Source organism: Danio rerio, chromosome 20 (genome assembly GCF_052040795.2).
Source record: "Danio rerio strain M-AB ecotype USA chromosome 20, GRCz13ab, whole genome shotgun sequence".
Classification (NCBI taxonomy): Eukaryota; Metazoa; Chordata; class Actinopteri; order Cypriniformes; family Danionidae; genus Danio; species Danio rerio.
The window spans coordinates 38,920,143-38,946,606 of record NC_141040.1 but is presented as its reverse complement, the minus strand read 5'-3'; the positions used below and the strand labels follow the sequence as shown (position 1 = coordinate 38,946,606).

Here is a 26,464-nt window from a genome sequence, read left to right as displayed (position 1 = left end):
CAAATGTTTTGTCCATAAAACACTTTGACTAGTCTCTTATGAATCTCATCTAAGGCCTTGCATGGTGGCTAATACCAAAATGTTGTTTTCAGAGCTAGTGTTGAAGGCTAAGCCACTGATATACAGTTTAATGTAGTTATTAGAGAAATAACCTGATTCAGCTAAACTTTTAAGCTGTGAAAGAATTTTTCAAAAATGAAATAATCTGAGTATTGCTGATGAGAAAACACTTTTCTGTCAAAGTGTGACCGCATGCATAATTTAGCATCTAAGAAAAAGTGTGAGTACTCCACCTTGCAAATAAAAAACTAAGTGTACAACATTCCACAATTAGTTTTTGGATAAATAAATGCATCATCTTGGTATTTAAAAAACATACTCTATCGGAGGAAACACAACTTTGCACTAGTTTTTTTAATGGACAGTGCAAGCATCAATTTGGATGCACCATCTATTAAAAATCAACACATTAACAATAAAAATATTTTAATATTTGTACGTAGTTTAATAAAAGCAATAAGATACTCAAGGTATGATATATTGTGATTAAAGCTGAAATAAGATCACAGCTGAAATAAAGCACAATGCAAATACAAGTTTTTCTTATTCATTTAGCAGTATTAGACTATTGCATGCAACTTCTGCATGTCATAGATAGTTCAAATTGTTGTGAAGATACCAGCTCATGGTTCCTGTACTCCACAAATTTCCTGTCCCTCCCTATAATCTCTAAACAGCTTAGTTTGCTCTCAGATCGAGTCATTGAGAACCTTTCTCAACAGCCTGCACAACATACAGTGCTAATAAGCTGACCAATTTACTCACTATCTCAATTAGGGAGTTCCTGTCTTATCAAATCCAGTATAGCACACAGTTGACTCTGAAAAAAAGTGGACTGGATTTTCCCTGAAGACATCGGTTTATAGATTGGACTGAGTTTGGGATTCCAGCATTTCAGCCATAAATATGAGTTTGTACAGCAGGCCTGCCGGCAAAATGATATTCATCTGAGTAAATTATAGCAGGATATCTCTGCTGTGTGAGATAAGCCGTGCCGAGCTCTTCTTGGTTTACAGTGAACTCAGCGTTTTTCTGTAGCCTAGTTTACAGTGAACTCAGCAGTCACTTTGCTTCATCTATTATTCATAACAGCTTCAATTATCAAAGTTCTTTAACAAGTAGAGGGATGTTTGGTGATGCTCTTTCAAGCAGCAAGCAGGGTAGAACAGGGATAATTGCTATGCTTTTAGCTACTGCCTTATTTATTCCAATGATATTTCAGGTATATTAGCAGGCTGTTAACCGTGACATTTATAACACAAGTCAATTAAACTACAAGGGGATAAAACTGCTGTTATAACTTAGTGCTCATTATAACAATCAATGAAAAGTTGCATAATGTGCACTTACAACGTTATTTTAAATAATAAATTGTTACATTAAATATTTCATTTACTTTTTTCAAATGAAATATTACACTTTTAGGCAATATATTATTGAACTATGCCGTGAAGTTCTATGTAATAGAATAATTGAATATTTATGAGCAATATCCCAAGAGTAGCAGTGCGATATGGCTGTATCGGCACTGGAGGGAGGTGTTGGGAGGTGTGCGTTGGCTCAAGGCCGCAGGCAAAGTTCCTTAGTGTCCCACCAGTGACGATACACAGCCATATCGCACTGCTACGAGTGTGATATTGCATTTATACAACAGTTTGACACCATAATTGTGTGTTTAAAAAAAGAAAATCAAACATGAGTCTAAAAACCCTTTTGTATGAGAAACTACTTTCTTTCGCTATTCATTCACATCTGCAGCTGACGTCAGAACGGCAGAAACTGTTGCTACTTAATAAATGTCACTTTAGTATTAGGCATTTTAATGATTGTCTAGCATAATGTCTAACGTGGTGACAAAACCGTTTAAGATTATAATAAGGCTGAACGGCATGAAATGTCATCAGTCTACAGAAAAGTCTCAGTATTTCTCTGTTGCAATCGGCAGTTCACAATAGTTAACAACAATAAAGCCAAAGCAAAGCACAGCAAACACTACCAGATTACTATGTATAAATATAACACTACAAAAATCAAAAGAGAGCAATCGACTTAGAATATAATATAGATTATAATAATTTGATCAGCTATAGTTAGACATTTTCTCAGAGTTTTTCTCCCAGAGGGCTTATTATGCGTCTTGTAGTGGATTGTCAACTGTCAATTTCTTTGCTCTGCTAATGGCCGCCAACATGCTGAATCTCAGAAATTATAAGCGGTGTCTGGATGCAGACTTGGTGCAGTGCAATCTGAGCTGCATCCAATGCTTTTTAATGCACTCAGCTAACCCCACCCCTAACCCTACCCATCACAGTGACGTCTCTCACTCCATTGAGTGCATTGTGTCTGACATTGCATCACTGAGTGATGCGATCTCAGCGTGCATCATAAAGGCTGCATTCAAGTACTATTGAAAATTAATAACATTCAATAATAATAAATATTTTTAAAAGGCACTATTCTTATAAATAAACTGCAAAGTTGTAATCTAGACAACTACAACCTCACCTAAAACCCCCTCAAAAGTACATTATGTTGTCCAACAGCTGCAATGTTTGTCAAACTGTAGTGAGTTTATTTTTATTTCTCTGTCTGTCATGTGGGCGGAGTCAAACACAAGGATGAAGAGACTGTATAGTCTGATATTGCATCTGAAGTGCTGATATTGCAGAATGTCACACGACAATCGGCCAATCAGATTCAAGACCAGACAGAACTGTTGTGTGTATATATAATGCCTATACATACTTACTACACACATAAATGTGTGTAGTAAGTACAAACATGTAATTACTTAATATAGGTTAAAGTAGTATAGTAAAATAAATAGTTTAAATTTAAAAAGTATACCTCAAAAGTTAGCTCTTATGGCTTATTTACAAATTTCACTGTTGATTAATGAGCACTGTCCAAGTTAAAATAAATAATTAAATAAATTGTAAACCTTGTATTATTATGCAAATGCAGATTTTTAATATATACCATTAATTAAATTCTCTTAATTCATTTTTACCTTTTAGTTTATTTAATATTTGTTTTGAAAAACTTCCTCTTTCCTATGACTTCCTTCAGAATTCTTAAGTGAGGATGACCGGTTTCCACAAACAGTGAAAGAAATGTTCTTTTGGACAAAGGAGACAGACAGTTTGTTTATCTTAGCTCTTCTTCTGGTGTCTTTGGTTTTCCCTTCCTTTTCATTTCTGGGCCACAACCCGGACAATGCAGGAGGGTTACATCTTATTTGATTTAGTGCACTGGAGTCTTGTTACACCAAAAAAACACACACGTAGCACACATTCTAGACCTCAGGCTGAAATGATCAAGTTCCACACAGAGGTCTTGGAATGAAGCACAAGACCTGGTTTCTATTAACCCTCTTCAAGAGGCCAGTAGCACAAGTCTTAAGGGTGAACTGAGCTACCTGAAGGCCATAACACAGCGCTTTAGTCAACTAGTATGATCTGCTTCTCTTTCTGCTTAAACTGAGAAAATACAAATAACTGAAATGCAAGCGTGAAATTGTATTCATAACGCATGCATTCAGGTGTTACAAAGTGTCAGTGATGATTTAAAGTTTGTTAAATGCTGTTGATTCATACATTACAATGCAATTATTAATTTATTTTTTGCAAACAATAATTGTAATTTAGTGTGACAATTATTTATATACAATACACACGATACACAGTTCATACATGTAATAATGTGCTTTTAACGGACAATAATGAGAAGAGAAAATGACAGGTGCTGAAATTGAGTTGTAAGGAGGACCTTTAGTGGCAAGAGCGTCTTGACATCCTTCAGTCAAACACACACAGAGGTCAGAGAGTCACAGGGTAGCACATTGTCCACAGTGACCCACCTCTGTAACAGTTCAATCTGCTCAAGTCACTCAGGTCCTTTCAATAGAGCTCCATTGCTTTTTGTCAGAGAGCTCTACTTTATATATGCAATAAAAGATCAAATAAATCACTGAATGGTAATATGGACAGAATTGTTTTAATTAATTTGTTACTCTCAACTCACCAAACCAAACTCTTGAAATATTATAATAGATAGTCAGAGATGCAATGTTCATTTGTTTCCACTAGAGGGAGGCTTTATTAGAAGCAGTGCTGATTTCTTTTTTCATACTTATACTTGATACTCCAGATTTTTGGACTCCACTCAATAGTTTTAATCTATTTATTTATAGTAATTACAGAAATTACTTTTGAATGTACAGTATATTTTTGTGTTATATTTATGTAAAAGCCTGTAAAACACCCAACAATATTTTGATAAATGACCTGGCACCCCAGCTGCCGAAAAAAATAACTTTAAATAACGGATTTAACAAAGTACACAGATGTTTGTCCAGACGTCTGTGTCTACAGTGAGATAGAGAGGAGGAAGGCGAATCTGTGATCCAAGCTGGCAGTGGCAGCATCACGGCCTGTGCTGAACATGATGATGCCTGCAATCTGCAAATCTCCTGCCCGTCTGCTATCTGACATGAGACACAATCTGCTGGATTACCCATCATCCTCTCCCACAAACTATTTCCAGTTCTGAGCATACTAAACTAAAACTCTGTGAACAACAAAAAAACAGAAGTGTGAGTTTAACATCAGACCTTTACCGTCTGTCTTCAATCTGAAAGAGCAGGAGAATTTGAAGGAACTTTAGGAGATCCTGCCCATAAACACTGCATTCTAAAGTTCAGTTCAATTCACCCATAAACCGTGACCTCCGGCAGTGACCCATCATAACTTAATTCCCATGAAAGCCGTTTTATGCAAGTAGCAAATTCACCTTTTTGTATTTTACCTGCTAAGGTCACTGACAGGAGGAAGTCATAAGGAACATCTGGAAAAAGCATTGGGAGACTTTAGGAATCTGTGGCATTTCATTGTTTTGTATTTTTCAGAAATTACATTGGTCAGTGGAATCAGATGAGATATTTGACATAAAATGTTCTCTATTGCTACAGAAATGATCTTTACGTTCACACAGGGAAAAAAGAAAGACCAAAGAATTTCACTTTCTCTGAGGTTAACCACTCATTAACTGAATGGATTGAATTTAATATGACCTTTGCAATCAGATTTTTCATTAAAATATTGGGTTTACCCGCAACTGAAACGGATAGCCTGATGTTTGTGTTGGCCCTGAAATTACCTTGAAGAAGTTTCCGGTCGGTTTAATGATTTCAGACATTTGAAGCTCTGTAGCAAAGCTGCCATTAATTCAAAGCTGTCAACAATATCCAGACAGTTGAAGATGGTGAAAAACTGTGTCCATGGCAACGAGCCTGAGACGAGAGAAGGGAGCATCTGGCATGTCCACGGGTCCAAGAGTGGTCAAAAAGGGAGGATGAATGGGAGGGACTTTAGAAACTATAGTGTAAACATTCCTTAGAGTCCCAGAATTTGCTAAAAGGTGCAACTGTTGGGTTCCAAAAGTAAAATCTCTATTCATTTTATCCTCAGAGGATCTCCCCTTTACGTTTTATTCTTTAAAGATTTTTTAAATTCCTTTGGGAAAAAGAATTGGAATAAACTGAAACCATTTCTGCTAAAAAAAAGAGGCCAGGCAAGGCACTCTCTATATATAGTGTTTGTAATTTTTATAATTTTATGGCTAAATATAATTTGATTTTATTCCTATTTGACAGCAATTTGACTACACTGTAAAAGTCAGTCAAACAACAAAAAAACATAATCCTTATTTTCTTTAGCTTTTTTTTTTGTTCACTCAGCTTTTGAAAACATCAGCTGCACTGAACTCAAATTATTTGTTTGTAATACAAAAAATATTTAGTTGGGTTAACATAAGATTATTCGTTTTCTGGAGAGGTAAGAACAGAAATATTTTATAGTCCTTATTTTCTTTAGTTTTTTCTCGTGTACTCAACTTTTTTTTTTTTTTACCTGTAATTGATAGGACAGTAGACAGGAAAGTGTGTGAAGAAGAAAGAGGGGAAGTATCAGTATAGGACCTCAAGGTGGAATTCAGCTTGGGTTGCCTTGAACATCAGAGCCCCATGTGTCGACACACTACACCATTGGCGCCAATGTGTACTCAACTTTTGAAAACATTAGCTGCACTGACATAAAATGTCTGAAATTGAGTGAACAAAAAAACTCTTTTGGAAATTGTTACTAAGATGTTGAGAACACATAAAAAAACTAAAGGAAATAAGGATTATGTTTTTTTGTTTTTTTTTTTGTCTCAATTTCAGGCATTCCAGTTCTGCAGACAAAAAATTGTCAGTTGGTAGAGAAGTTCACGTATGAATACTCTGTTGTTATACCCAACTAAATGTTTTTTGTATTACTGACAAATAATTTGAGGTTAGTGCAGCTGAAGTTTTCAAAAGTTGAATAAACAAGAAAAAGTGAAAAGAAATAAGAATTGTTTTTTTAGCCTTAAAATTCTTTACACTGTGTCTTAAACATTTCAAAGTTTGATCACAGCGAACATTCAGATGTTGTTGTTTTGTTACCACATCCACTGAAAACAGTTTCGCTAGACAACAAAACCAGTCAAAAGGGTCATTTTTTTGTAAAATGAGATATATTTTCATTGCTATGATTAATCTGACATACAATTATTTCAACACCTGGAATTTATAAAATGTGTATATGTACAAAATTGGGATGTACAAACATGGATTTTGAAAAAAAGATTTTAAATTATTTTTTATTAAATGAATATACAAGTGCAGCATAAGACTAGTTTTGTGTCTTTAATTTCAGTCTAATTTCTTTTTCACTAAATTAAAATCAAGTACTGAGATAAAAGATTATATTTAGGATATAAACACTAATGTTTACGGCAACAATCAATAAAATAAATTACCTTTAGAAAGTAACTTAACACTTTAAATGAAAATGAACGCCAGTGGGTGGAGATGAGCAGAATATGTAAATAAATTTGTCCAAAAAATTTGTCCGTTAATTTGTTCAAGAATTAAAAAAGACCCCGTTTTTAGGTAATCAATGCTGTAAAAATGGAGTGTTGTGTCCAGATTATATGAGTGAATACAGTTGAAGTCAGAATTATTAGCCCCCCTTTGAATTTTTTCTTTTTAAATATTTCCTAAATGATGTTTAATAGTGCAAGGAAAATTTCACAGTATGTCTGATAATATTTTTTCTTCTGGAGCAAGTCTTATTTGTTTCACTTGCCCAATTACCTAAACCTGCCTAGTTAATCTAATAAACTTAGTTTAGCCTTTAAATTGCCCTTTAAGCAAAATACTAGTGTCTTGAAAAAAAAAAAAAATTAGTAAAATATAATTTACTGTCATCATGGCAAATATAAAATAAATCAGTTATTAGAGATAAGAGATAAGGTAAGAGATGAGATTACATAAAATATTATGTTTAGAAATGTGTTGAAAAAAAAATCTTCTCTCCGTTAATCAGAAATAAAGACAAAATATAACAGGGGAATAATAATTCTGACCTCAACTGTATAATTGTGAGAGTTTGAGTTTGCAGCTCCAACTCATGATCTCTACTGTAAGACTTGGACTTCAAATGACATCATACGTAGGTCAAACACAATGAGAGTGGCCATACCTAGTGCATTTTGGCTTCACTTTTTTACATATATGCATTTTTACATTGTATGAATAAAACAAGTGTGTTTTTTTTTATAACACATAAATATATTTGAATTACAGTTATTTTGATTCGATTTCTGTTCAGATGGATGAGTCATTATCTCTACTTCAGACAAAAATGGCAGTTTTCAGTGCAGTGCTAGACTAACTGTTTTGCATAAATGCCTGCGTAAAGATCAAAAGAAACAGGCGCATTTAGTATGCACTAAGATCTCTCGTTTTAATTAAAAATCTCCAAGGAAATAAAAAATCCATTTCCTGCCCTTTTAATCTCGTCCCATCAGTCTCTCTCTCTCTTTCTCTCTCGATGTCCACTGCTGTCCAGTGTCATTATATCACTGTTGTCATTCCTCTGATTACAGATCTCAGCCTAAATACTGCAGCGAAAAGGAAGATAAAACCAGAGGAAATAACCAAGCTGTCAAAGATCTAACAAAGGCTGATTACACTTTTGAAGTGGGTCAGATAAATTAGATTTGGCCGACTATTAGAATCGTTTACTGCTGTTATAGATTTAAAGAAGCGATCTTATTGTTGAAGTAGAATCAATATCTGTGGATGAAGTCATCAGAAGGCTCAGGATGATGTCAGATTACATATTCGCAGCTCTAGCTTAGTGAGTCATGCCTTGTGCTGGAGTATATCAGGAGATGTGTGCTACAAGCTTCTAGGATGAATATTGCATATTGCGTACCAAAAAAAGCAGATTTAGTGAATGTGTGCTTCCAGTAACTGTCTAATTTCTGTCACACCTCAGTGGGATTTAATTAGGATTCTTATTCATTATGCTTCAACTATTCCCTTCCCCTAAGATCAATACACAGACAGCACCTGGGGACACTGCAAAGTCACGTCTTGGTGCTTACAGTATGTCTCTGGGGCTTGGCAGATGTTAAAAAGGTATTCAGTGTGGTCCAAATAGACCACTGTTTTTGTCATTAATAAAAATGTATATGTTATAGATGATCAGAAATGTGTTAAATTCTTTACTGTTTTAGTGCCGTTAATGTTATCTAATGATTTAGCACAATTAGTGAATATAAAAGAATTCAGTTGCATTAGTTGTTGAATAAAATGAAAGAATAACTACTGAATGTGACCAAAGTCCCTTTAAGGCAGGTCATTTCACTCAGTGGCCATCTTTGAAACACCTCTCGGCATCTGCTCAGGCATTCTGTTTGATTGGGGAAACATCAAATTCTCAAAAATTGCTTTCCAAGCTTACGATTAAACTTTATATTAGGAATCACCAATAAAATTAAACAACAACTGAGTCTTTAGTTTCATTTCTAAACATCCAAATCAAACAACATCTGCAGAATCTCACATCTTGTCCAAGCCCCTCCCTCAGAGTATCATCTATATTCTATAGCAATCGATGATTGGCTCCTGTACTAGAAGGCAGGCTTTTTTCACCATATAGCAATCGGTGATTGGCTCCTATACTATAGGCATGGTTTTATATACCATATTGATAGTTACACTTTTCCCAACTCAAAAAGAGTGTGTATTCTTTAGTCTTTGATGTGATATGGACCACAAAAGTCAAAAAGGCACTGTATAGGTCAAAATGATTATTATTTTTTTTCATTTTATGCCAAAATTCATCAGGATATTGAGTAAAGATCGTTTTCCATAAAGGCATGTTGTAAGTTTCCTTCCATAAATATACCAAAACTTCATTGTTGATGAGTATTATGCATTGCTAAGAACTTCATTTGGACAACTTCAAAGGTGATTTTCTCAATATTTAGATTTTTTTTAACTCTCAAATTACAGTTTAAATTTCTCAGTCAAATATAAACCTATCCTAACAAACCATACATCAGGTAACACTTAAGAATAATGGTGCGTTGGTTAATGTTAGTTAATGCTATTGCTAATATTAACAAAGTATGAATTATCTTGTAAAGCATTTATTATTAATAGTTCAACACTTACTAATGCGTTATTAAAATCCAGACTCCTGTATTATATTAGTTAACACACTTTTTATTTTTATTTTATTATATTAGCTAACATTAACTTAAATAGCATTAACTAATGTTAACAACAATGAATTAATACCATAGGAAATGTATTAGAAAATACATTAACTAAAATTAACTAATGGACCATTATTTTTAAGTCTTACCGAACAGTGTATTTATTCAGCTTTTATGTGCTGTGTAAAACTTAACTTTAAAAAAATGTAAATTTAGACTGGTTTTGTGGTCCACAAGCTAAACAAGCCTAGGGCTTTATTTTGTTTTTATCCTCGACAGTTTTTATTTCAAAATGTATGGGATACTGTATTTTTGTACAGCTTGTCTTAAATCTGTCAAATAAAAATTCAATTCAGTTCATTTCAGTCCAGGTCACAAATGGTAAGACGAATCATCCTACAAATTTGTGAGTTTATAAAATATAATTACAGCTTGTAATGTCAAGCAGCTAAAATAGCTTAAAACTAATGACACCGGAAGCCACTCCTTTGAAAACACATCCAGGATACACTGTAATACACTGGCTACTGAAGACTGTATTATTTCATCTGATCTCTTATACTGTGATGATGTCCCTCTCTCTTTCCAGGCAGTCTTAAGGTCATTAGATGATTAACTGTGGCTGACCAAAGATCTTTCCTGTTATCAGAACGATCTATCTGTATTGCATTGCAGCACAGTACTGAGACACAGCTCATTCTTGAATATCCATCCCTAACTAACAACCTTTTAGCTTCCCGATATCCTTTAATTTTGTTTTCTCTTCCTCTGATGTTGTGCTGCAAGTGGACATAGTTCTGAATGACATCATACAGGTTATGTTGTGGAGTACTGTAAGAAGGGGCGGTGGCAGGGTTGCCAAGTCTGTGTAAACCGCATAATTTGTAAACTGTTGCTGTGCAATTGTTATTATTTATTTATTTAATTTTCTGCTGTGAAGATTGCTGGACATACTGCATTGAATTAATACTATAATATTGTACCAATTTTATAATGACACAACCATTTTAGATTATGACTTTAGTGAGGGAGGAGTAAGCAAGAACGCTCCTTTATAAGAACTGTTTAAGAGTGATTTTCAGGTAAACCAAACATTGATCAAGAAATATATACAGTTAAAGTCAGATTTATTAGCCAACTTTTGATTGAAATATTATGTTTAACAGAGCAAGGACATTTTCACAGTAAGTCTGATAATATTTTTGGTCACACTTTATTTTCATGGTTCGTTTGTTGAATTAAGTTACATTTCATCTACATGCCAACTAATTCTCATTAGATTATAAGTAGACTAGGTTGGGGTTAGGGTTGGAGTAAGGGTTAGTGTAAGTTTACATGTACTATTTGCAAAGTTTCTTATAGTCAGTTAAATGTCTGTTGCAAGAGCAGTATCCGCAGATATTAAGCAGTCTACTAATACTCAAATAGACCATTAAAATAAAGTGTTACCATATTTTCTTTTTCTGGAGAAAGTCTTATTTGTTTTATTTTAGCTAGATTAAAAGAAGTTTTTATTTAAAAAAACATTTTAATGTCAAATTTATTAGCTGCTTTAAGCTATATTTTTAATAGTCTACAGAACAAACCATCATTATACAATAACTTTCCTAATAATTACCCTAACCTGCCTAGTTAACCTAATTAACCTAGTTAAGCCTTTAAATGTCGCTTTAAGCTGTATAGAAATGTCTTGAAAAATATCTAGTCAAATATGATTTACTTTCATCATGGCAAAGATAAAATAATTCAATTATTAGAAATGAGTTATTAAAACTATTATGATTAGAAATGTGTTTAAAAAAAATCTCTTTGTTAAACAGAAATGGGGGGAATATAAAGGGGGCTAATAATTTAGGGGGGCTAATAATTTTGACTTCAACTATAGGAGTGACAGATTTTATAGTTTTTATTATGGGAGGATATGATCACTGGACTTGTTTTAAGCTATTTGAGCAACCATTGGGCTAGTGTTGTTATACAGACCTGGCAACCCTGAGTAGTGCATTACATACCCTATAGGACAGACAAAGTTTATTGCATTGATTGTTTATGCACAATAAAACACAGACAATTATAAAATAGAACTTTGTGTAATCTAAATACGTTTTAAAGAATTTATTTTTTCATATTATATATTTTTGTATTTTTTATAATATCCATACTTTCATGTAGGTAATAGAATAGAAGACACAAGAACAGAATAGAATATAAAGCTAGAATTAAACTATAACATAATAGAAGAGAATAAAGACTAGAATAGAAATAAAATAGCCATATATTTCCAAATAATTTTTCCAAAGTCAGGGGAATAAATATAAAAGAATACAATAGAATGGAATGGCATACCAATCCTTTCCCTAAACCACTTATCCACAGTTAGGGAAATAGAATAGAATAGAATAGAATAGAATAGAATAGAATAGAATAGAATAGAATAGAATAGAATGGAATAGAATAGAATAGAATATTCATTACTTTTCCACACCACTTATCCACAAGCAGGATATAATATAATATAATATAATATAATATAATATAATATAATATAATATAATATAATATAATATAATATAATATAATATAATAGAATATAATATAATATAATATAATATAATATAATATAATATAATATAATAGAATAGAATAGAATGGAATGGAATGGAATAGCATAGAATAGAATAGAATAGAATAGAATAGAATAGAATAGAATAGAATAGAATAGAATAGAATAGAATAGAATAGAATAGAATAGAATATTCATTACCTTTCCACACCACTTATCCACAAGCAGGATATAATATAATATAATATAATATAATATAATATAATATAATATAATATAATATAATAGAATAGAATAGAATGGAATGGAATGGAATGGAATAGAATAGAATAGAATAGAATAGAATAGAATAGAATAGAATAGAATAGAATAGAATAGAATAGAATAGAATATTCATTACTTTTCCACACCACTTATCCACAAGCAGGATATAATATAATATAATATAATAGAATAGAATAGAATAGAATAGAATAGAATAGAATAGAATAGAATAGAATAGAATAGAATAGAATAGAATAGAATGGAATAGAATAGAATAGAATATTCATTACTTTTCCACACCACTTATCCACAAGCAGGATATAATATAATATAATATAATATAATATAATATAATATAATATAATATAATATAATATAATATAATATAATATAATAGAATAGAATAGAATGGAATGGAATGGAATGGAATGGAATGGAATGGAATGGAATAGAATAGCATAGAATAGAATAGAATAGAATAGAATAGAATAGAATAGAATAGAATAGAATAGAATATTCATTACTTTTCCACACCACTTATCCACAAGCAGGATATAATATAATATAATATAATATAATATAATATAATATAATATAATATAATAGAATAGAATAGAATGGAATGGAATAGAATAGAATAGAATAGAATAGAATAGAATAGAATAGAATAGAATAGAATAGAATATTCATTACTTTTCCACACCACTTATCCACAAGCAGGATATAATATAATATAATATAATATAATATAATATAATATAATAAAATATAATATAATATAATATAATATAATAGAATAGAATGGAATAGAATAGAATAGAATAGAATAGAATAGAATAGAATAGAATATTCATTACTTTTCCACACCACTTATCCACAAGCAGGATATAATATAATATAATATAATATAATATAATATAATATAATATAATATAATATAATATAATATAATATAATATAATATAATAGAATGGAATGGAATGGAATGGAATAGAATAGAATAGAATAGAATGGAATAGAATAGAATAGAATATTCATTACTTTTCCACACCACTTATCCACAAGCAGGATATAATATAATATAATATAATATAATATAATATAATATAATAGAATAGAATAGAATATAATATAATATAATATAATATAATATAATATAATAGAATAGAATAGAATGGAATGGAATGGAATAGCATAGAATAGAATAGAATAGAATAGAATAGAATAGAATAGAATAGAATAGAATAGAATAGAATAGAATAGAATAGAATAGAATAGAATATTCATTACCTTTCCACACCACTTATCCACAAGCAGGATATAATATAATATAATATAATATAATATAATATAATATAATATAATATAATATAATATAATAGAATAGAATAGAATAGAATGGAATGGAATGGAATGGAATAGAATAGAATAGAATAGAATAGAATAGAATAGAATAGAATAGAATAGAATAGAATAGAATAGAATATTCATTACTTTTCCACACCACTTATCCACAAGCAGGATATAATATAATATAATATAATAGAATAGAATAGAATAGAATAGAATAGAATAGAATAGAATAGAATAGAATAGAATAGAATAGAATAGAATAGAATGGAATAGAATAGAATAGAATATTCATTACTTTTCCACACCACTTATCCACAAGCAGGATATAATATAATATAATATAATATAATATAATATAATATAATATAATATAATATAATATAATATAATAGAATAGAATGGAATGGAATGGAATGGAATGGAATGGAATGGAATGGAATGGAATAGAATAGCATAGAATAGAATAGAATAGAATAGAATAGAATAGAATAGAATAGAATAGAATAGAATAGAATATTCATTACTTTTCCACACCACTTATCCACAAGCAGGATATAATATAATATAATATAATATAATATAATATAATATAATATAATATAATATAATAGAATAGAATAGAATGGAATGGAATAGAATAGAATAGAATAGAATAGAATAGAATAGAATAGAATAGAATAGAATAGAATAGAATAGAATATTCATTACTTTTCCACACCACTTATCCACAAGCAGGATATAATATAATATAATATAATATAATATAATATAATAAAATATAATATAATATAATATAATATAATAGAATAGAATGGAATAGAATAGAATAGAATAGAATAGAATAGAATAGAATAGAATAGAATAGAATAGAATAGAATAGAATAGAATATTCATTACTTTTCCACACCACTTATCCACAAGCAGGATATAATATAATATAATATAATATAATATAATATAATATAATATAATATAATATAATATAATATAATATAATATAATATAATGGAATGGAATGGAATGGAATAGAATAGAATAGAATAGAATAGAATAGAATGGAATAGAATAGAATAGAATATTCATTACTTTTCCACACCACTTATCCACAAGCAGGATATAATATAATATAATATAATATAATATAATATAATATAATAGAATAGAATAGAATAGAATGGAATAGAATAGCATAGAATAGAATAGAATAGAATAGAATAGAATAGAATAGAATAGAATAGAATAGAATAGAATAGAATAGAATAGAATATTCATTACTTTTCCACACCACTTATCCACAAGCAGGATATAATATAATATAATATAATATAATATAATATAATATAATATAATATAATATAATATAATATAATATAATATAATATAATATAATAGAATAGAATAGAATAGAATGGAATAGAATAGCATAGCATAGAATAGAATAGAATAGAATAGAATAGAATAGAATAGAATAGAATAGAATAGAATATTCATTACTTTTCCACACCACTTATCCACAAGCAGGATATAATATAATATAATATAATATAATATAATATAATATAATATAATATAATATAATATAATATAATATAATATAATATAATATAATATAATATAATATAATATAATATAATAATTCATTTTATATAATTCATTTTATATAATTCATTTTATATAAAATATAACAATATGATTTAGAAAAGGGTTTTGATTTTTTTGTTTGCTGTATTAATATTACTAATACTATTTCTGACTAAGTTATCATGCCATCATTTATGATAGTAAAGTAATACAGCAAACCTTCACTTTTTGGTCAATGTTTTTGTCATCTCCAGTATATGCTGGAATACACCCATCCTCTGTTTTCCAGGGACACCTGCAGTGAGGCTCAAAGAGTTAACACCACCCGTCCTTCAGTGTGATGGAGAAACGCTGGCCCACCGTGCTCTGCTCCACCTCAACCAATCACAGCCCTGAAAGATGATGTCATGCGGTAGGAGGGAGCTGCTGCTGATGCTGCTGAGCTCTTGTATCTGAGGAGCAGAAGAGAGGATACCAGGGAAAGAGAAAAAGAGAGAGAGAGAGAGAGAAAGGGGGAGATCGGGACAACACCTCATCAAAGAGAAAAGGTAAGTGCGGGCATCACAAAATTAAAATAAAGGTCACTGCATGTGCTCCGATGTTTTCACTGACTTACCTTGCATTGATAATTAAAAGCAAAAATCTTATGTTTGAGATTAAACATACCGCAGCAGACATCTACAGGGAACTCGGTGTTCTTACAACATGCTGTGTCTGCCATCAATAATGTATGTAAAGCATCTTTTATGTGCAATAAAATATTTGTTGCACATAAAAATATTAAACGGTATAAATCTATGTGTATGGATGTGCAGTAGTGTGTTAAAAGATGACATAATTCTAATGCACTACTAGATTATGTCATTCAAACATAAGAACAACGTTGTAAACAACCTTTCACACACACATACGCATTTGCTGCAGCATTTATGATTGTTTTCAGAAGGATTTTGTAACTTATTATTACTTAAACAGCATCTTAACGGTGTATTTAACTTATGATTAGCCTCATATTATTTATATATGCCAAATGAGGTAATATTTATTTAAGGGAGTTATGTTCAATTTGTGAGAATATGGTGGTATTAAATTAAAAGTTTACACCGATATCTACTTCATTTACAGATAACATGCTGTAAATAAACAGTAAGTGACCACTGATCCTAATGCCATTGAGTGTGTGTACAAAAGTATTGTGTGGCGATCAGGGCAGGGCAATGCTTCTCTCTCAGTATGGTCTCTCCACAGGGGTCCGTGTCAGTTTTTCTTCATGATTATAGGTTGAGACAGACAGACATCAGCAGGTGACCGTCTTTAGCTTTTATTTCTCCCCAAGCTAAACAAAGCATTGGCCGTGCCCTTTCATTATGCTCTTATACCTGCTGTGAGATGGCATTAGGGCGGGCATCGGTCTGGGTGTTTAAAATCATATGCAGTGTTTTTGTTTTAGGATTTGTGTAATTTTTCAAGGATGCCTTTGTTTTGTGTACTGATAAGAGGCAGCTTTCAGGGAGGGCAACTATACAGAGATTGTGCGTGACACTCCCTGCTGATCCTCATCCGAATTCATGCTCCTTTCTCTCTCTCCCCAAGTGTCCCGCCACAATACAACAAGCGTCTTTCAGACTTATCTCAGCCACAATAGATGCATTTCAGATTTTCCTTTAAGAAGTATATTAATTGCTGTATTAATACACATAATTGTTTTAAAACATTTACAGATTGATTTGAAAATGTGGTCAATTAGCTAAAAGCCCACACTCTTTCCTAATCATCTCTTGCTCTTTTTTTTTTCTCTGAACAGGACAGAGTGAAGACTTCTTAACTTAACACAATTCTGCTTAAACATGACCTTGGCAGGTAAGATATAGTCAGCTCTGATACTCAAACTATTTATTTACAGCCCTTTAATACTGAGAAAGAGCTCACTCTTATCTGTTTTTCAAATAATAATGTAATGTTAATGATTAAAATAATAGATTATATAAATATACATTTGACCACCCCTATTATGGTTCATACCATTGTGAATGCATAATCGCACTAATCAGCCTATGCAAGGAAGAAAATGTATTCAACAGTTTGAAACTGCAGATCTAGAGCACCGATAGACATGGTGTTTACAAGACTGTTTTATAATAAAATAGGTGTTTGTTTCTACATATAGCCTGTAAGTAATGTCAAATTAGACGCATAGTTTGTATAGGCCATTTTGAGAGATGTAAACAATACCAATGGTGCTAACCTATTTCCTGTTTTACATTTTTAATTGCTATGGCTTCAGAAAATCCAAAAAGGGTCCACTTATTGATCAATAATGTTATGGCAGCTGTTTTAACATTAAGATATTATTGAATTGCCCCTTGATACAGTTATGAAATAGTTTGACAACAAGCAGAAAATGTTCATGGGCCAATGGCATCATCACATTGTAATAGAATAGCTAATCAGAGGATACTGTAGGTCAGAATACACTAAATCTCCCTCAAAACACTGAAAACTTAAATATGTTTTATTAATAAATTAGATGCAATAATACATAAATGACTGAAGGATGTGTTACACGAATTATTATTACCAAAAAAAAAAATTGGCAGTCCCCCAAAGGGTGATTAAATGATGACAGAAATGATTTTTTTGGGTAAACTATTCCTTTAATGTATTGTCAGGAGTTTTGCTATTTAATTTGTATGTAATAATTTGTTTGTTTTTTGTTTTTTTTTTGCTATGAATTATGTAATGACCATAGCTAAAAATCTTCTTTAATGTTTGACTGAAGAAAAAAATAATCTACAGGTAACACATGTTCATTTGCTAAAAATTGCTTATATTTCTTATATCTTACTTTTTTGCAGATTACTTTTAAATGCATCTTTTTCTCCAAGCAGAATATGATTTTTGATTCTGTTTATATTTCTTTCTTTCTTTCTTTCTTTCTTTCTTTCTTTCTTTCTTTCTTTCTTTCTCTTTCTTTCTTTATTATTTATTTATTTATATTTTTGTATTAACAAAAACCAGCATGTACAGTTTTCTTATACAACAAATTCACTTTACATTTCTTAACAAGAATACAATAAATGAGGGGAAAAAATAAATAAATAAAAAAACACACACAGAGGAGAGGGTACATAATTATCAAATTACATACAAATATTACACACATTTTTTCAATTTTAGTTATTAAATGCACGTTTACTACAGGAAATGCCTATATACAAACATTTCATGCAAAAATGTTAAAGGAGGAGCATATATTAACTGTTTAAATTGCTTTTCTATGTTCAGACTTAGACATAAATTTTATATCCATTTGAATCTCTTTTTCTAGCACCATGTAGAAAGGTTTGCTTTTGGCAAACTTGGATTTATGTATGTGAAGTTCACATAATAATAAAATAAAGTTTATAATAAAACCAGCATCTTTTAAAGAGCGATCCTTAACATAATAATCCTAAATCACATGTTTATAAGATAAGTAAAATGATTTTAAAATATTATGAGCGATAAAATCTTCAACATTAATCCAAAAAAGTCGAGTAAATTGGCAAGACTAAAATAAATGTGAAATAGTTCCATTAAAGCTGTCACAAAAACAGCATTCTAACTCAATATCAATTTAAATTTTTTGTATAAATATTTTTGTAGGATAAACTCTATGAAATAATTTAAATGATATATTTTTAGCCTTATGTGTAATAAAAAATTATGTTTATATTTATGTCCGATATTCTCTACACCTGACGTTTCTCTGCACAGCATATCGAGACAAGGTGAAGGAGCTCCCTCTAGTGTCACTTCTGTGCTCCTGCATCAACTCAAACCGTGCAGAAAACCCCACATACAAGGCCGAGGGTAAATAACACATTTCTCAGTCTGTGTTCATATTTCATAAATGTCTCTCAAACACTACAGTGTAATGAGCATAAATATAAAGAGGATATTGACTGTAATTGATCCTACTTGAAGATGCGGTGGATCTCAACTGGTGTGTGATCAAAGAGATGGAGGTCATTGAGCTGAACAAGCGGACCTCGGGACAGGCTTTTGAGGTGATCCTGAAACCCCCTTCCTTTGATGTTGCACCCGAGCTTAACACATCCATGCCCCAGCGTAAAGACCCGTCGCTGGAGGAGATCCAAAAGAAACTGGAAGCAGCCGAGGAGAGGCGGAAGGTTGGATATTAAACACAATCTATCTGTTTCTGTCTGTGGTCTGATTCTGTTGCTGACATTGTACTTTTTTCTCTAGTTCCAGGAGGCCGAGATGTTGAAGCATCTTGCTGAGAAGAGAGAGCATGAGCGAGAGGTCATTCAGAAGGCCTTTGAGGAGAACAACAACTTCATTAAGAATGCTAAAGAAAAGCTGGAGCAGAGGATGGAGGCAAACAAAGAGAACCGCGAGGCTTTGCTTGCTGCCATGCTGGAGAGGCTACAGGAAAAGGTACAAACTTACTGACAGGGTGTAAAGAAATTGTTGTTTACATGTTGTTTGCATTTTACTTATATTTGAAGAGTTCAGATGCAAAGTGCTATCTAAATTGTTTTGTAAAATGATTTGTGTTTGTTTAGGTTCAGTCATTTCACTTTTATGGCAAATATTAGTTTTATCTTATTTATAGTGAAATATCTGATCATAAACACAGGAGGCTGACATTTTCAGACTGCACTTATATGTTTTTGCATCTGAACTCTTTATTTTCAATGTACATTTCAAAGTAGAACTCGATACTTAAAGAGGTATTTTGTTAGAATATATTCAGCTACAGTATTACAATGTATATTGACAACTTTAAATGGAATTTAGCCTAAAAATTACAATCAATTATGGAAAATAATATGGAAATCACAGTCCCCAAGGCTGCATTTGTTTGATCCAAACTTTAGTAAAAGTTAATATTTTTATATATTTTTATTTAATATAATATTTATTATGGGTGGTGCAGTAGGTAGCACTGTCGCCTCACAGCAAGAAGTTCACTGGTATAGCCTCAGCTGGTTCAGTTGGCATTTCTGTGTGAAGTCTTCGTTCTCCCCGTGTTTGCGTGGGTTTCCTCCGGGTGCCCCGATTTCCCCCACAAGTCCAAAGACATGCCTTATAGGTGAATTGGATAAGGTTAATTGTCTATAGAGTATGAGTGTGTATGGGTGTTTCCCAGTGATGGGTTGCAGCTGGAAGGGCATCCGCTGTGTAAAACATATACTGGATATGTTGGCGGTTCATTCCGCTGTGGCGACCCCTGAATAATAAAGAGACTACGCTGAAAAGAAAATTAATAAATGAATAAAATGCATAGTTATTATACTTTTTATTTTGCTTTATTTATTAAATTATAAATAATTATTCAAACAAAAACCATGGATTTTTTGCTATTGTTTTACTATAAATACAAAAATGTAAACAATAAAAATATTTTTAAAATTAGTTTGAAACAGAAAATACATTTAATCTTTTCCTGTTTTTTTACATTAACCATTTTAAACTATATATATATATATATATATATATATATATATATATATATATATATATATATATATATAGTTTAATATATATATTAAAAAAGAATAAGTTTATATAATGATTTTCTATTTCAAATGAAAACAAAAAATGTATAAGTTATTTTAAAAAATAGAAAGAAAAAAGTTTACAAAAACTCCCAGAATTTTGTATGATTGCATATTCATTGAGTTCCTGGCCTTTGTGCATCTAAGTCCCTTCCTGGTCTAAATATAAAATGGCTATGAATATTGCATTAGAAAGGGGTTGGTTTGTTTTTCTACTTTGTTTATGCGGCTGCATTTAGTTTCCCTCAGGCACCCTAATACATGCATGTACACAGACTGAGGAAAGTTTCCTTTTGTGCGTCTCTTCAGGACAAACACGCAGAGGAGGTGAGGAAGAACAAAGAGCTGAAGGAGGAGGCCTGTCGGTAGAGAAGCGAGCACTTCAGCTGATGAAAACCAAGCAAACGGTAGCCAATACATCTCAAAAAAAGGGGGACTTATTGGATATTGACAACGACAATTTGCAACACACCAAGCTTTTGTGGGGTTTAACAACATCCGAACTACTTCATATTATTAAAAACAGGACAAGTATTGTCCAGATGGCAATGCAAGGTGCACTGAGAGGGTTGTATGTCGCTTGGTGCAGGACAAAAGGTTGATTCAGAGGAGATATACGTAAATATGCGTATATATATTATACCAAACTGATCTTTTTGAAATGACCTGAAAGTAGGACAGGAAGTGGAATCATTGAAGAGATGCTTCAGATGAATGCATTAACATAAATCTTAAAGTCATCCTTTACTAATGGCAATATCTTTGCAGTCTAACTCCTAAAACACGCACCATCTACTGTGACATTGTCTCATTCTTCTTTAACTATCTTTTGATATTAATATTCAGAGATTCATGAAACCTGACGCATGCTTACACAATAATCAGGCAATTAGTATAGTATCACATTCCCCGCTATGAGGATGCAAATATGATCCAATTAATAATATATTAGAAGATGTTTGTAAATCTGAAAGCTCATATCCCTGTCACAAATGAAAAGTGGAGCACAGTGACACTTTAAGCACAACTCAGAAGCACATTTAGCTTTTTCATCCATAGTATTTTGTATTATGAGTAGGAAAACACATAGCAGCATCTCGGAAATGAATGTATTAAGCTGTAAGGAAAAACAATAGATCCTGTTTGGATTTGGGAAATGGTTTGGATGTGAATAGTGCACTTTGCTTTGGCATGACACTGAGCTTTATTCTGTTTATTTTACTTATCAGAAACAAAGATAAAGGAGTTTGATGTTGTACATGCAGCGTCAAAAGCAAAAAAAAATGAGCCGTTGTTTGTGCAATGGTGACAAGTGATGTTAATCGACGAGTAAGAAAATGAAACGTCTATGCTTTCTGTGTTTGTAATTTCCCAATGACTAAATTCTCGAGTTAAACAGTTCAATAAATGCTTCTCTTAACTAAATCCAAAGTCTTTCTTTGCAGTGAGTTTATTTATGGGTCAAAGATTAAAAAAAATACGTAAAATACAACTTTCACTTTGTTTTTCTGTTTGTTTTGTGTACAAAATAATGAACATCAGACATTTTTACTATGATATACACCATTAAAATATAATTCAGTGTAACAATAGTTCACATATCAATAAAATTAAACTTTTATTTTGAATAAAACATGGATACTTTCATAAAAAAGGCTGAACTTTTCTAAATAAGATGCTAAAATAGCTATCTATAGTAGACAACCTGCTTTATTAAACTTGTACTTTAGCTTGAATTACAAATTTTCAGGCAACCACTTTGGAAAATTTTATGTTAATCACAATTATTCATGATAGTTACCGATTAAAAACTTTTTTCTTTTTTGCATTTAACTGAACTACATGTGTTTTAATTTGAGGTACAGCACAATGAAGAAGTGAAATAATCAAATATTGAACAGCAATAAACACCTTTACTGGAGTGCTACATGATCTTCAGGGTGTTACAATAATATCAATAACATGTTTCAATAATGCATATACACAGTGCCTATAGAAAGTCATCATACTTTGTGAAAATCTACACCTTTACTCACATTTCACCCTGCTTTCAAAAGACCTTTGGGATAAAGTTGTAGAAAGGAGAAGGCTACAAAAACACAATGTGATTCGTTTTCAGGCTGTATGAAAAACGGAGTGATTATTTCTATAGGCGCTGTATATTCTTTTATTAACTGATATAATAAATACAAAGTAATGTACAACAGCTTTAATTAATGCAAAGCTCATCTACAGAATACAGAACTATAACTATAAGCAGATTAATATTACAATAAAGCAGAATGTGCTTAGAAGCACATCAAACAAACTAGTTCTGAGGCAAAACAATTGGTAAAACACATGTGCAGCCAACACTAACTTTTTTCGTCTCCAGTTTAAGAGCGTAAAATGTAGAATTTTTTTTCTTCACTCTTCTCAGGATGTTGATCTGGTAGTAAATGGGTTGGGACTCCAGTCCCAGGTCCTCCTCACCGTCTTTTGTTAAACAGCCTCTTTTTTCACATTTTGCCTCTGAGATTGTTGATGGGATTCGTGACTCATCAACAGAAGTTCTGAAAATGAAAACAAAAATGTACAAAGCAGCCTTTAATCACATTTTTCAAAACGTTTTCACTCAGGAATTGCTTGAATATATTTGATTTACACTTTGAAAACTGCTGGGCTGTTTTTAACAAACACGGGGTCGAATACTGTATAAACAAACACAACCATTAGGTTAAAATTGTGTTTGATCATTCTTGACTAAACAATGGGTTAAACCAACTCAGTATTTGAATCAGTGCATTTATTTAACATTTTTAGTATTGTCTTGTATTTTCAATTGTTATTATTTACAACTTAAATGTAGATAAAAATTTAAGTGCAAGATTAAAAAAAAATTAATTACAAGAGCTTCACATTTCACACATGTATTTGAAGATTAAATGAAGAAGATTAATATTAGACTCACGTGTATGTCCAAGGCGACAGAGATCTGTCTGGAGACGGAGTGTCACTCATTATATTGTCCCAAGCTGAGTTTAGAATGACCCAAGCTGTCTTTCTTTGACATCTTGATTTACATCCAGCACTAGTACACTTCTTCACACCAGAACATCTTTTTCTTTTAGTCCTATTCTCAGAGAGAGCAGCATCTAACAAAAGCATGAGCAGAAACAGCAGCAGCACAGCTCTGAAAACCTGACAAGACCAAAACAAAGAATTCATGAGGGTTAAACTCCAAAAACATACAAAAACGATTTGTTTGAGCAATTAAGATGATACAATCTTAAAGGATTTCCTCAGACAGCTTCCAACAGTGAAATCCCATCCAATTAAATTGACAAAAGTCCTTTTATGTACATGGAAAGCAAAATAAAAGTAAAGTATATCAGCTTTATTCTTTAAAATAACTTTTTGTGAAAATAAAATGTCAAATTTGGTTAAATTCTATTCTGTCTGGAATTCATTAAAATATATAAAAGAGCAATGGATTGATTTTGAATTGTCATATATATTTTAAGTTGTTATAGTTGCTGACAAAAGGATAACACCTGAAAAAAGTGTGTATTTTTAACATGTCAGTAAAAGATTTTTTTGGTATATTGTTGCATGGTAAAAATATATCATATATCAACATATATTATAAACAATACAAATAACAGGAGACATTCAAGTAGAAAAGAATAAAACTGCATTGCATGTTTTTCTTTTGCTAAAATAAATCTTTATAATAAATGATGCAGATCTCAAGAACTCAGCAAAAAAAAAAAAAACCTGCATGAACTTTTGCACCTGATACTTCTCCCCTCTCGTGAGAATGCAAAAAACATTACATTTAACTAAATTAATCAACAGTTTTATAAACTTGTGAGAAACTCACCCGTGAGAGCCGCATCTCCACCGTCAGTTTGCTGAGCTTTGCGTCCTGCTTCTGTTTGTATGGGCTGATGAGAAAGTCTTCAGCTTCCTGATCTTGATGTACAAACTGTCACGTACAGACCGTTGTCTGAGATCACTCAACTGACAATGAAGACCGATATGCAAATTGGTTCGTAATTATTTTTCCTCATTCACAAACAGTGGCATTGGGTTTCTGTCCATATGCATTTATATATTTCAGCTTTTGGTCCCCTCAGCAAAAACAAATGTGTTCTGGTGGGGTAGAAATTTCACCTTAACACCCTTATGGGTTTAACACTTAACTGCACTCTCCCACAATTACACGTTTCACCCACATACACATCAGCAGACGTCTGATTCACATCTTCATGCACTGAGTTGCACTTTATATGGGTCACCTGCTTTTACAGGATATGTTCACAGCTTCTGAAAGACTTTTTACTGATAATATGAGACAGTCACCCACAAATGCACATCACATTGATTATCGCCATGCACATTAAAAACTTAGCAGCCTAAGCCGAGTCTTTCTAGCTGATCTTGAAGCGCAAAGTAGCAATAGGCTCTTAAAAATAAAAGCTCTATATTGGTATTAATGGTTCCATGAAGAGCTTTAACGATAGTTCACCCAAAAAATAAATATCATGTACTTATTTACGCACACTCAAATGGTTCCAAACCTTTCAGAGTTTCTTTTTTTCCGTAAAGAAACACAAAAGAAGATTTTTAAGAATGTTGTATTTATACATTGTAAAAAATACATTACAAAAACATACAAAAATGACAACACAAACATTTAACAATAAGCAGATACACTGAAGAGGATTTGCGCCATACAACAAAAAAAATAAATGAAAAACACTAGTGCAATCTTACATGCAGAAAATACAGGTCTACAATGTGCTGAGCTAGTAAGCTGGGAGTTGGGGGTTGACTCAATAAGAAGTAACAGGGTCAAGCTGAAGAGTTAGGACATGTTTGCGAAAAGGTTCCCACAGTTATATGAAAGTAGTGCTAGGTCGGTAAAAAAAGAAGATACTTTGAAGAATGTTGTAAACCGGTACCCATTGACATCCATGGTAGAAAAAATACTATGGTATCAATGGCTACTGGTTTCCAGCATTCTTCAGATTATCACTAATAACTACTCAACTACTCTGAAAGGTCTAAGTGGGGATTAAGGAAAACATTTCTATGCCTTTACGTATATTACCATGGCATGTCGTAACCTCTGGCATGTAAAATGTGACAGAGAATTTCAAAAATCTTAAAAGTATGTGAAATATTATTAAATAATTTTTAAAAATATTTTCTGGAAAAAAGTGTGTGTGTGTATGTGTGTTTGTGTGTATGTGTGTGTGTGTGTGTGTGTGTGTGTGTGTGTGTGTGTGTGTGTCTGGATAGCATTTTAATATTTTAAAGAAAAAAGCTTTCTGTTAGGGCTGCACAATATTTCGTTTCAGCATCGATATCGCAGTGTGATCATTCGCAATAATCACACCGCAAGAATAAGCAATGTTGAGTCTGGATTATAATTGATCTTTTTGCAAGTGTGTTTTGAGGCCTGTGGCTGTGTGGGGGTTTTAAAAGCATTCAGGCATAA

General features: G+C 31.7%; 2 protein-coding genes across 4 annotated transcripts in view; one reads left to right on the top strand and one right to left on the bottom strand.

Annotated features, from left to right (window-relative positions):
* Positions 1-15,870: 15,870 nt before the first annotated feature.
* The window catches only part of stmn4 (stathmin-like 4), a 27,815-nt gene continuing 17,221 nt past the window's right edge, over positions 15,871-26,464 (top strand). Inside the window, 6 exon segments of one of the 3 annotated variants that reach the window (NM_213401.2) lie at positions 15,871-15,963; positions 17,220-17,275; positions 19,172-19,267; positions 19,382-19,587; positions 19,664-19,855; positions 21,289-21,386. In NM_213401.2, coding sequence (NP_998566.2) covers positions 17,263-17,275; positions 19,172-19,267; positions 19,382-19,587; positions 19,664-19,855; positions 21,289-21,348 — 567 coding nt within the window. In that variant the 5' untranslated portion in view covers positions 15,871-15,963; positions 17,220-17,262 and the 3' untranslated portion in view covers positions 21,349-21,386. 3 annotated transcript variants of the gene reach the window in all.
* il17a/f3 (interleukin 17a/f3) lies at positions 22,581-24,881 on the bottom strand. The gene is given in 3 exon segments (NM_001020790.3): positions 22,581-23,531; positions 23,930-24,159; positions 24,842-24,881. Coding segments are annotated over 3 exon segments (489 nt in total). The 5' UTR covers positions 24,857-24,881; the 3' UTR covers positions 22,581-23,287.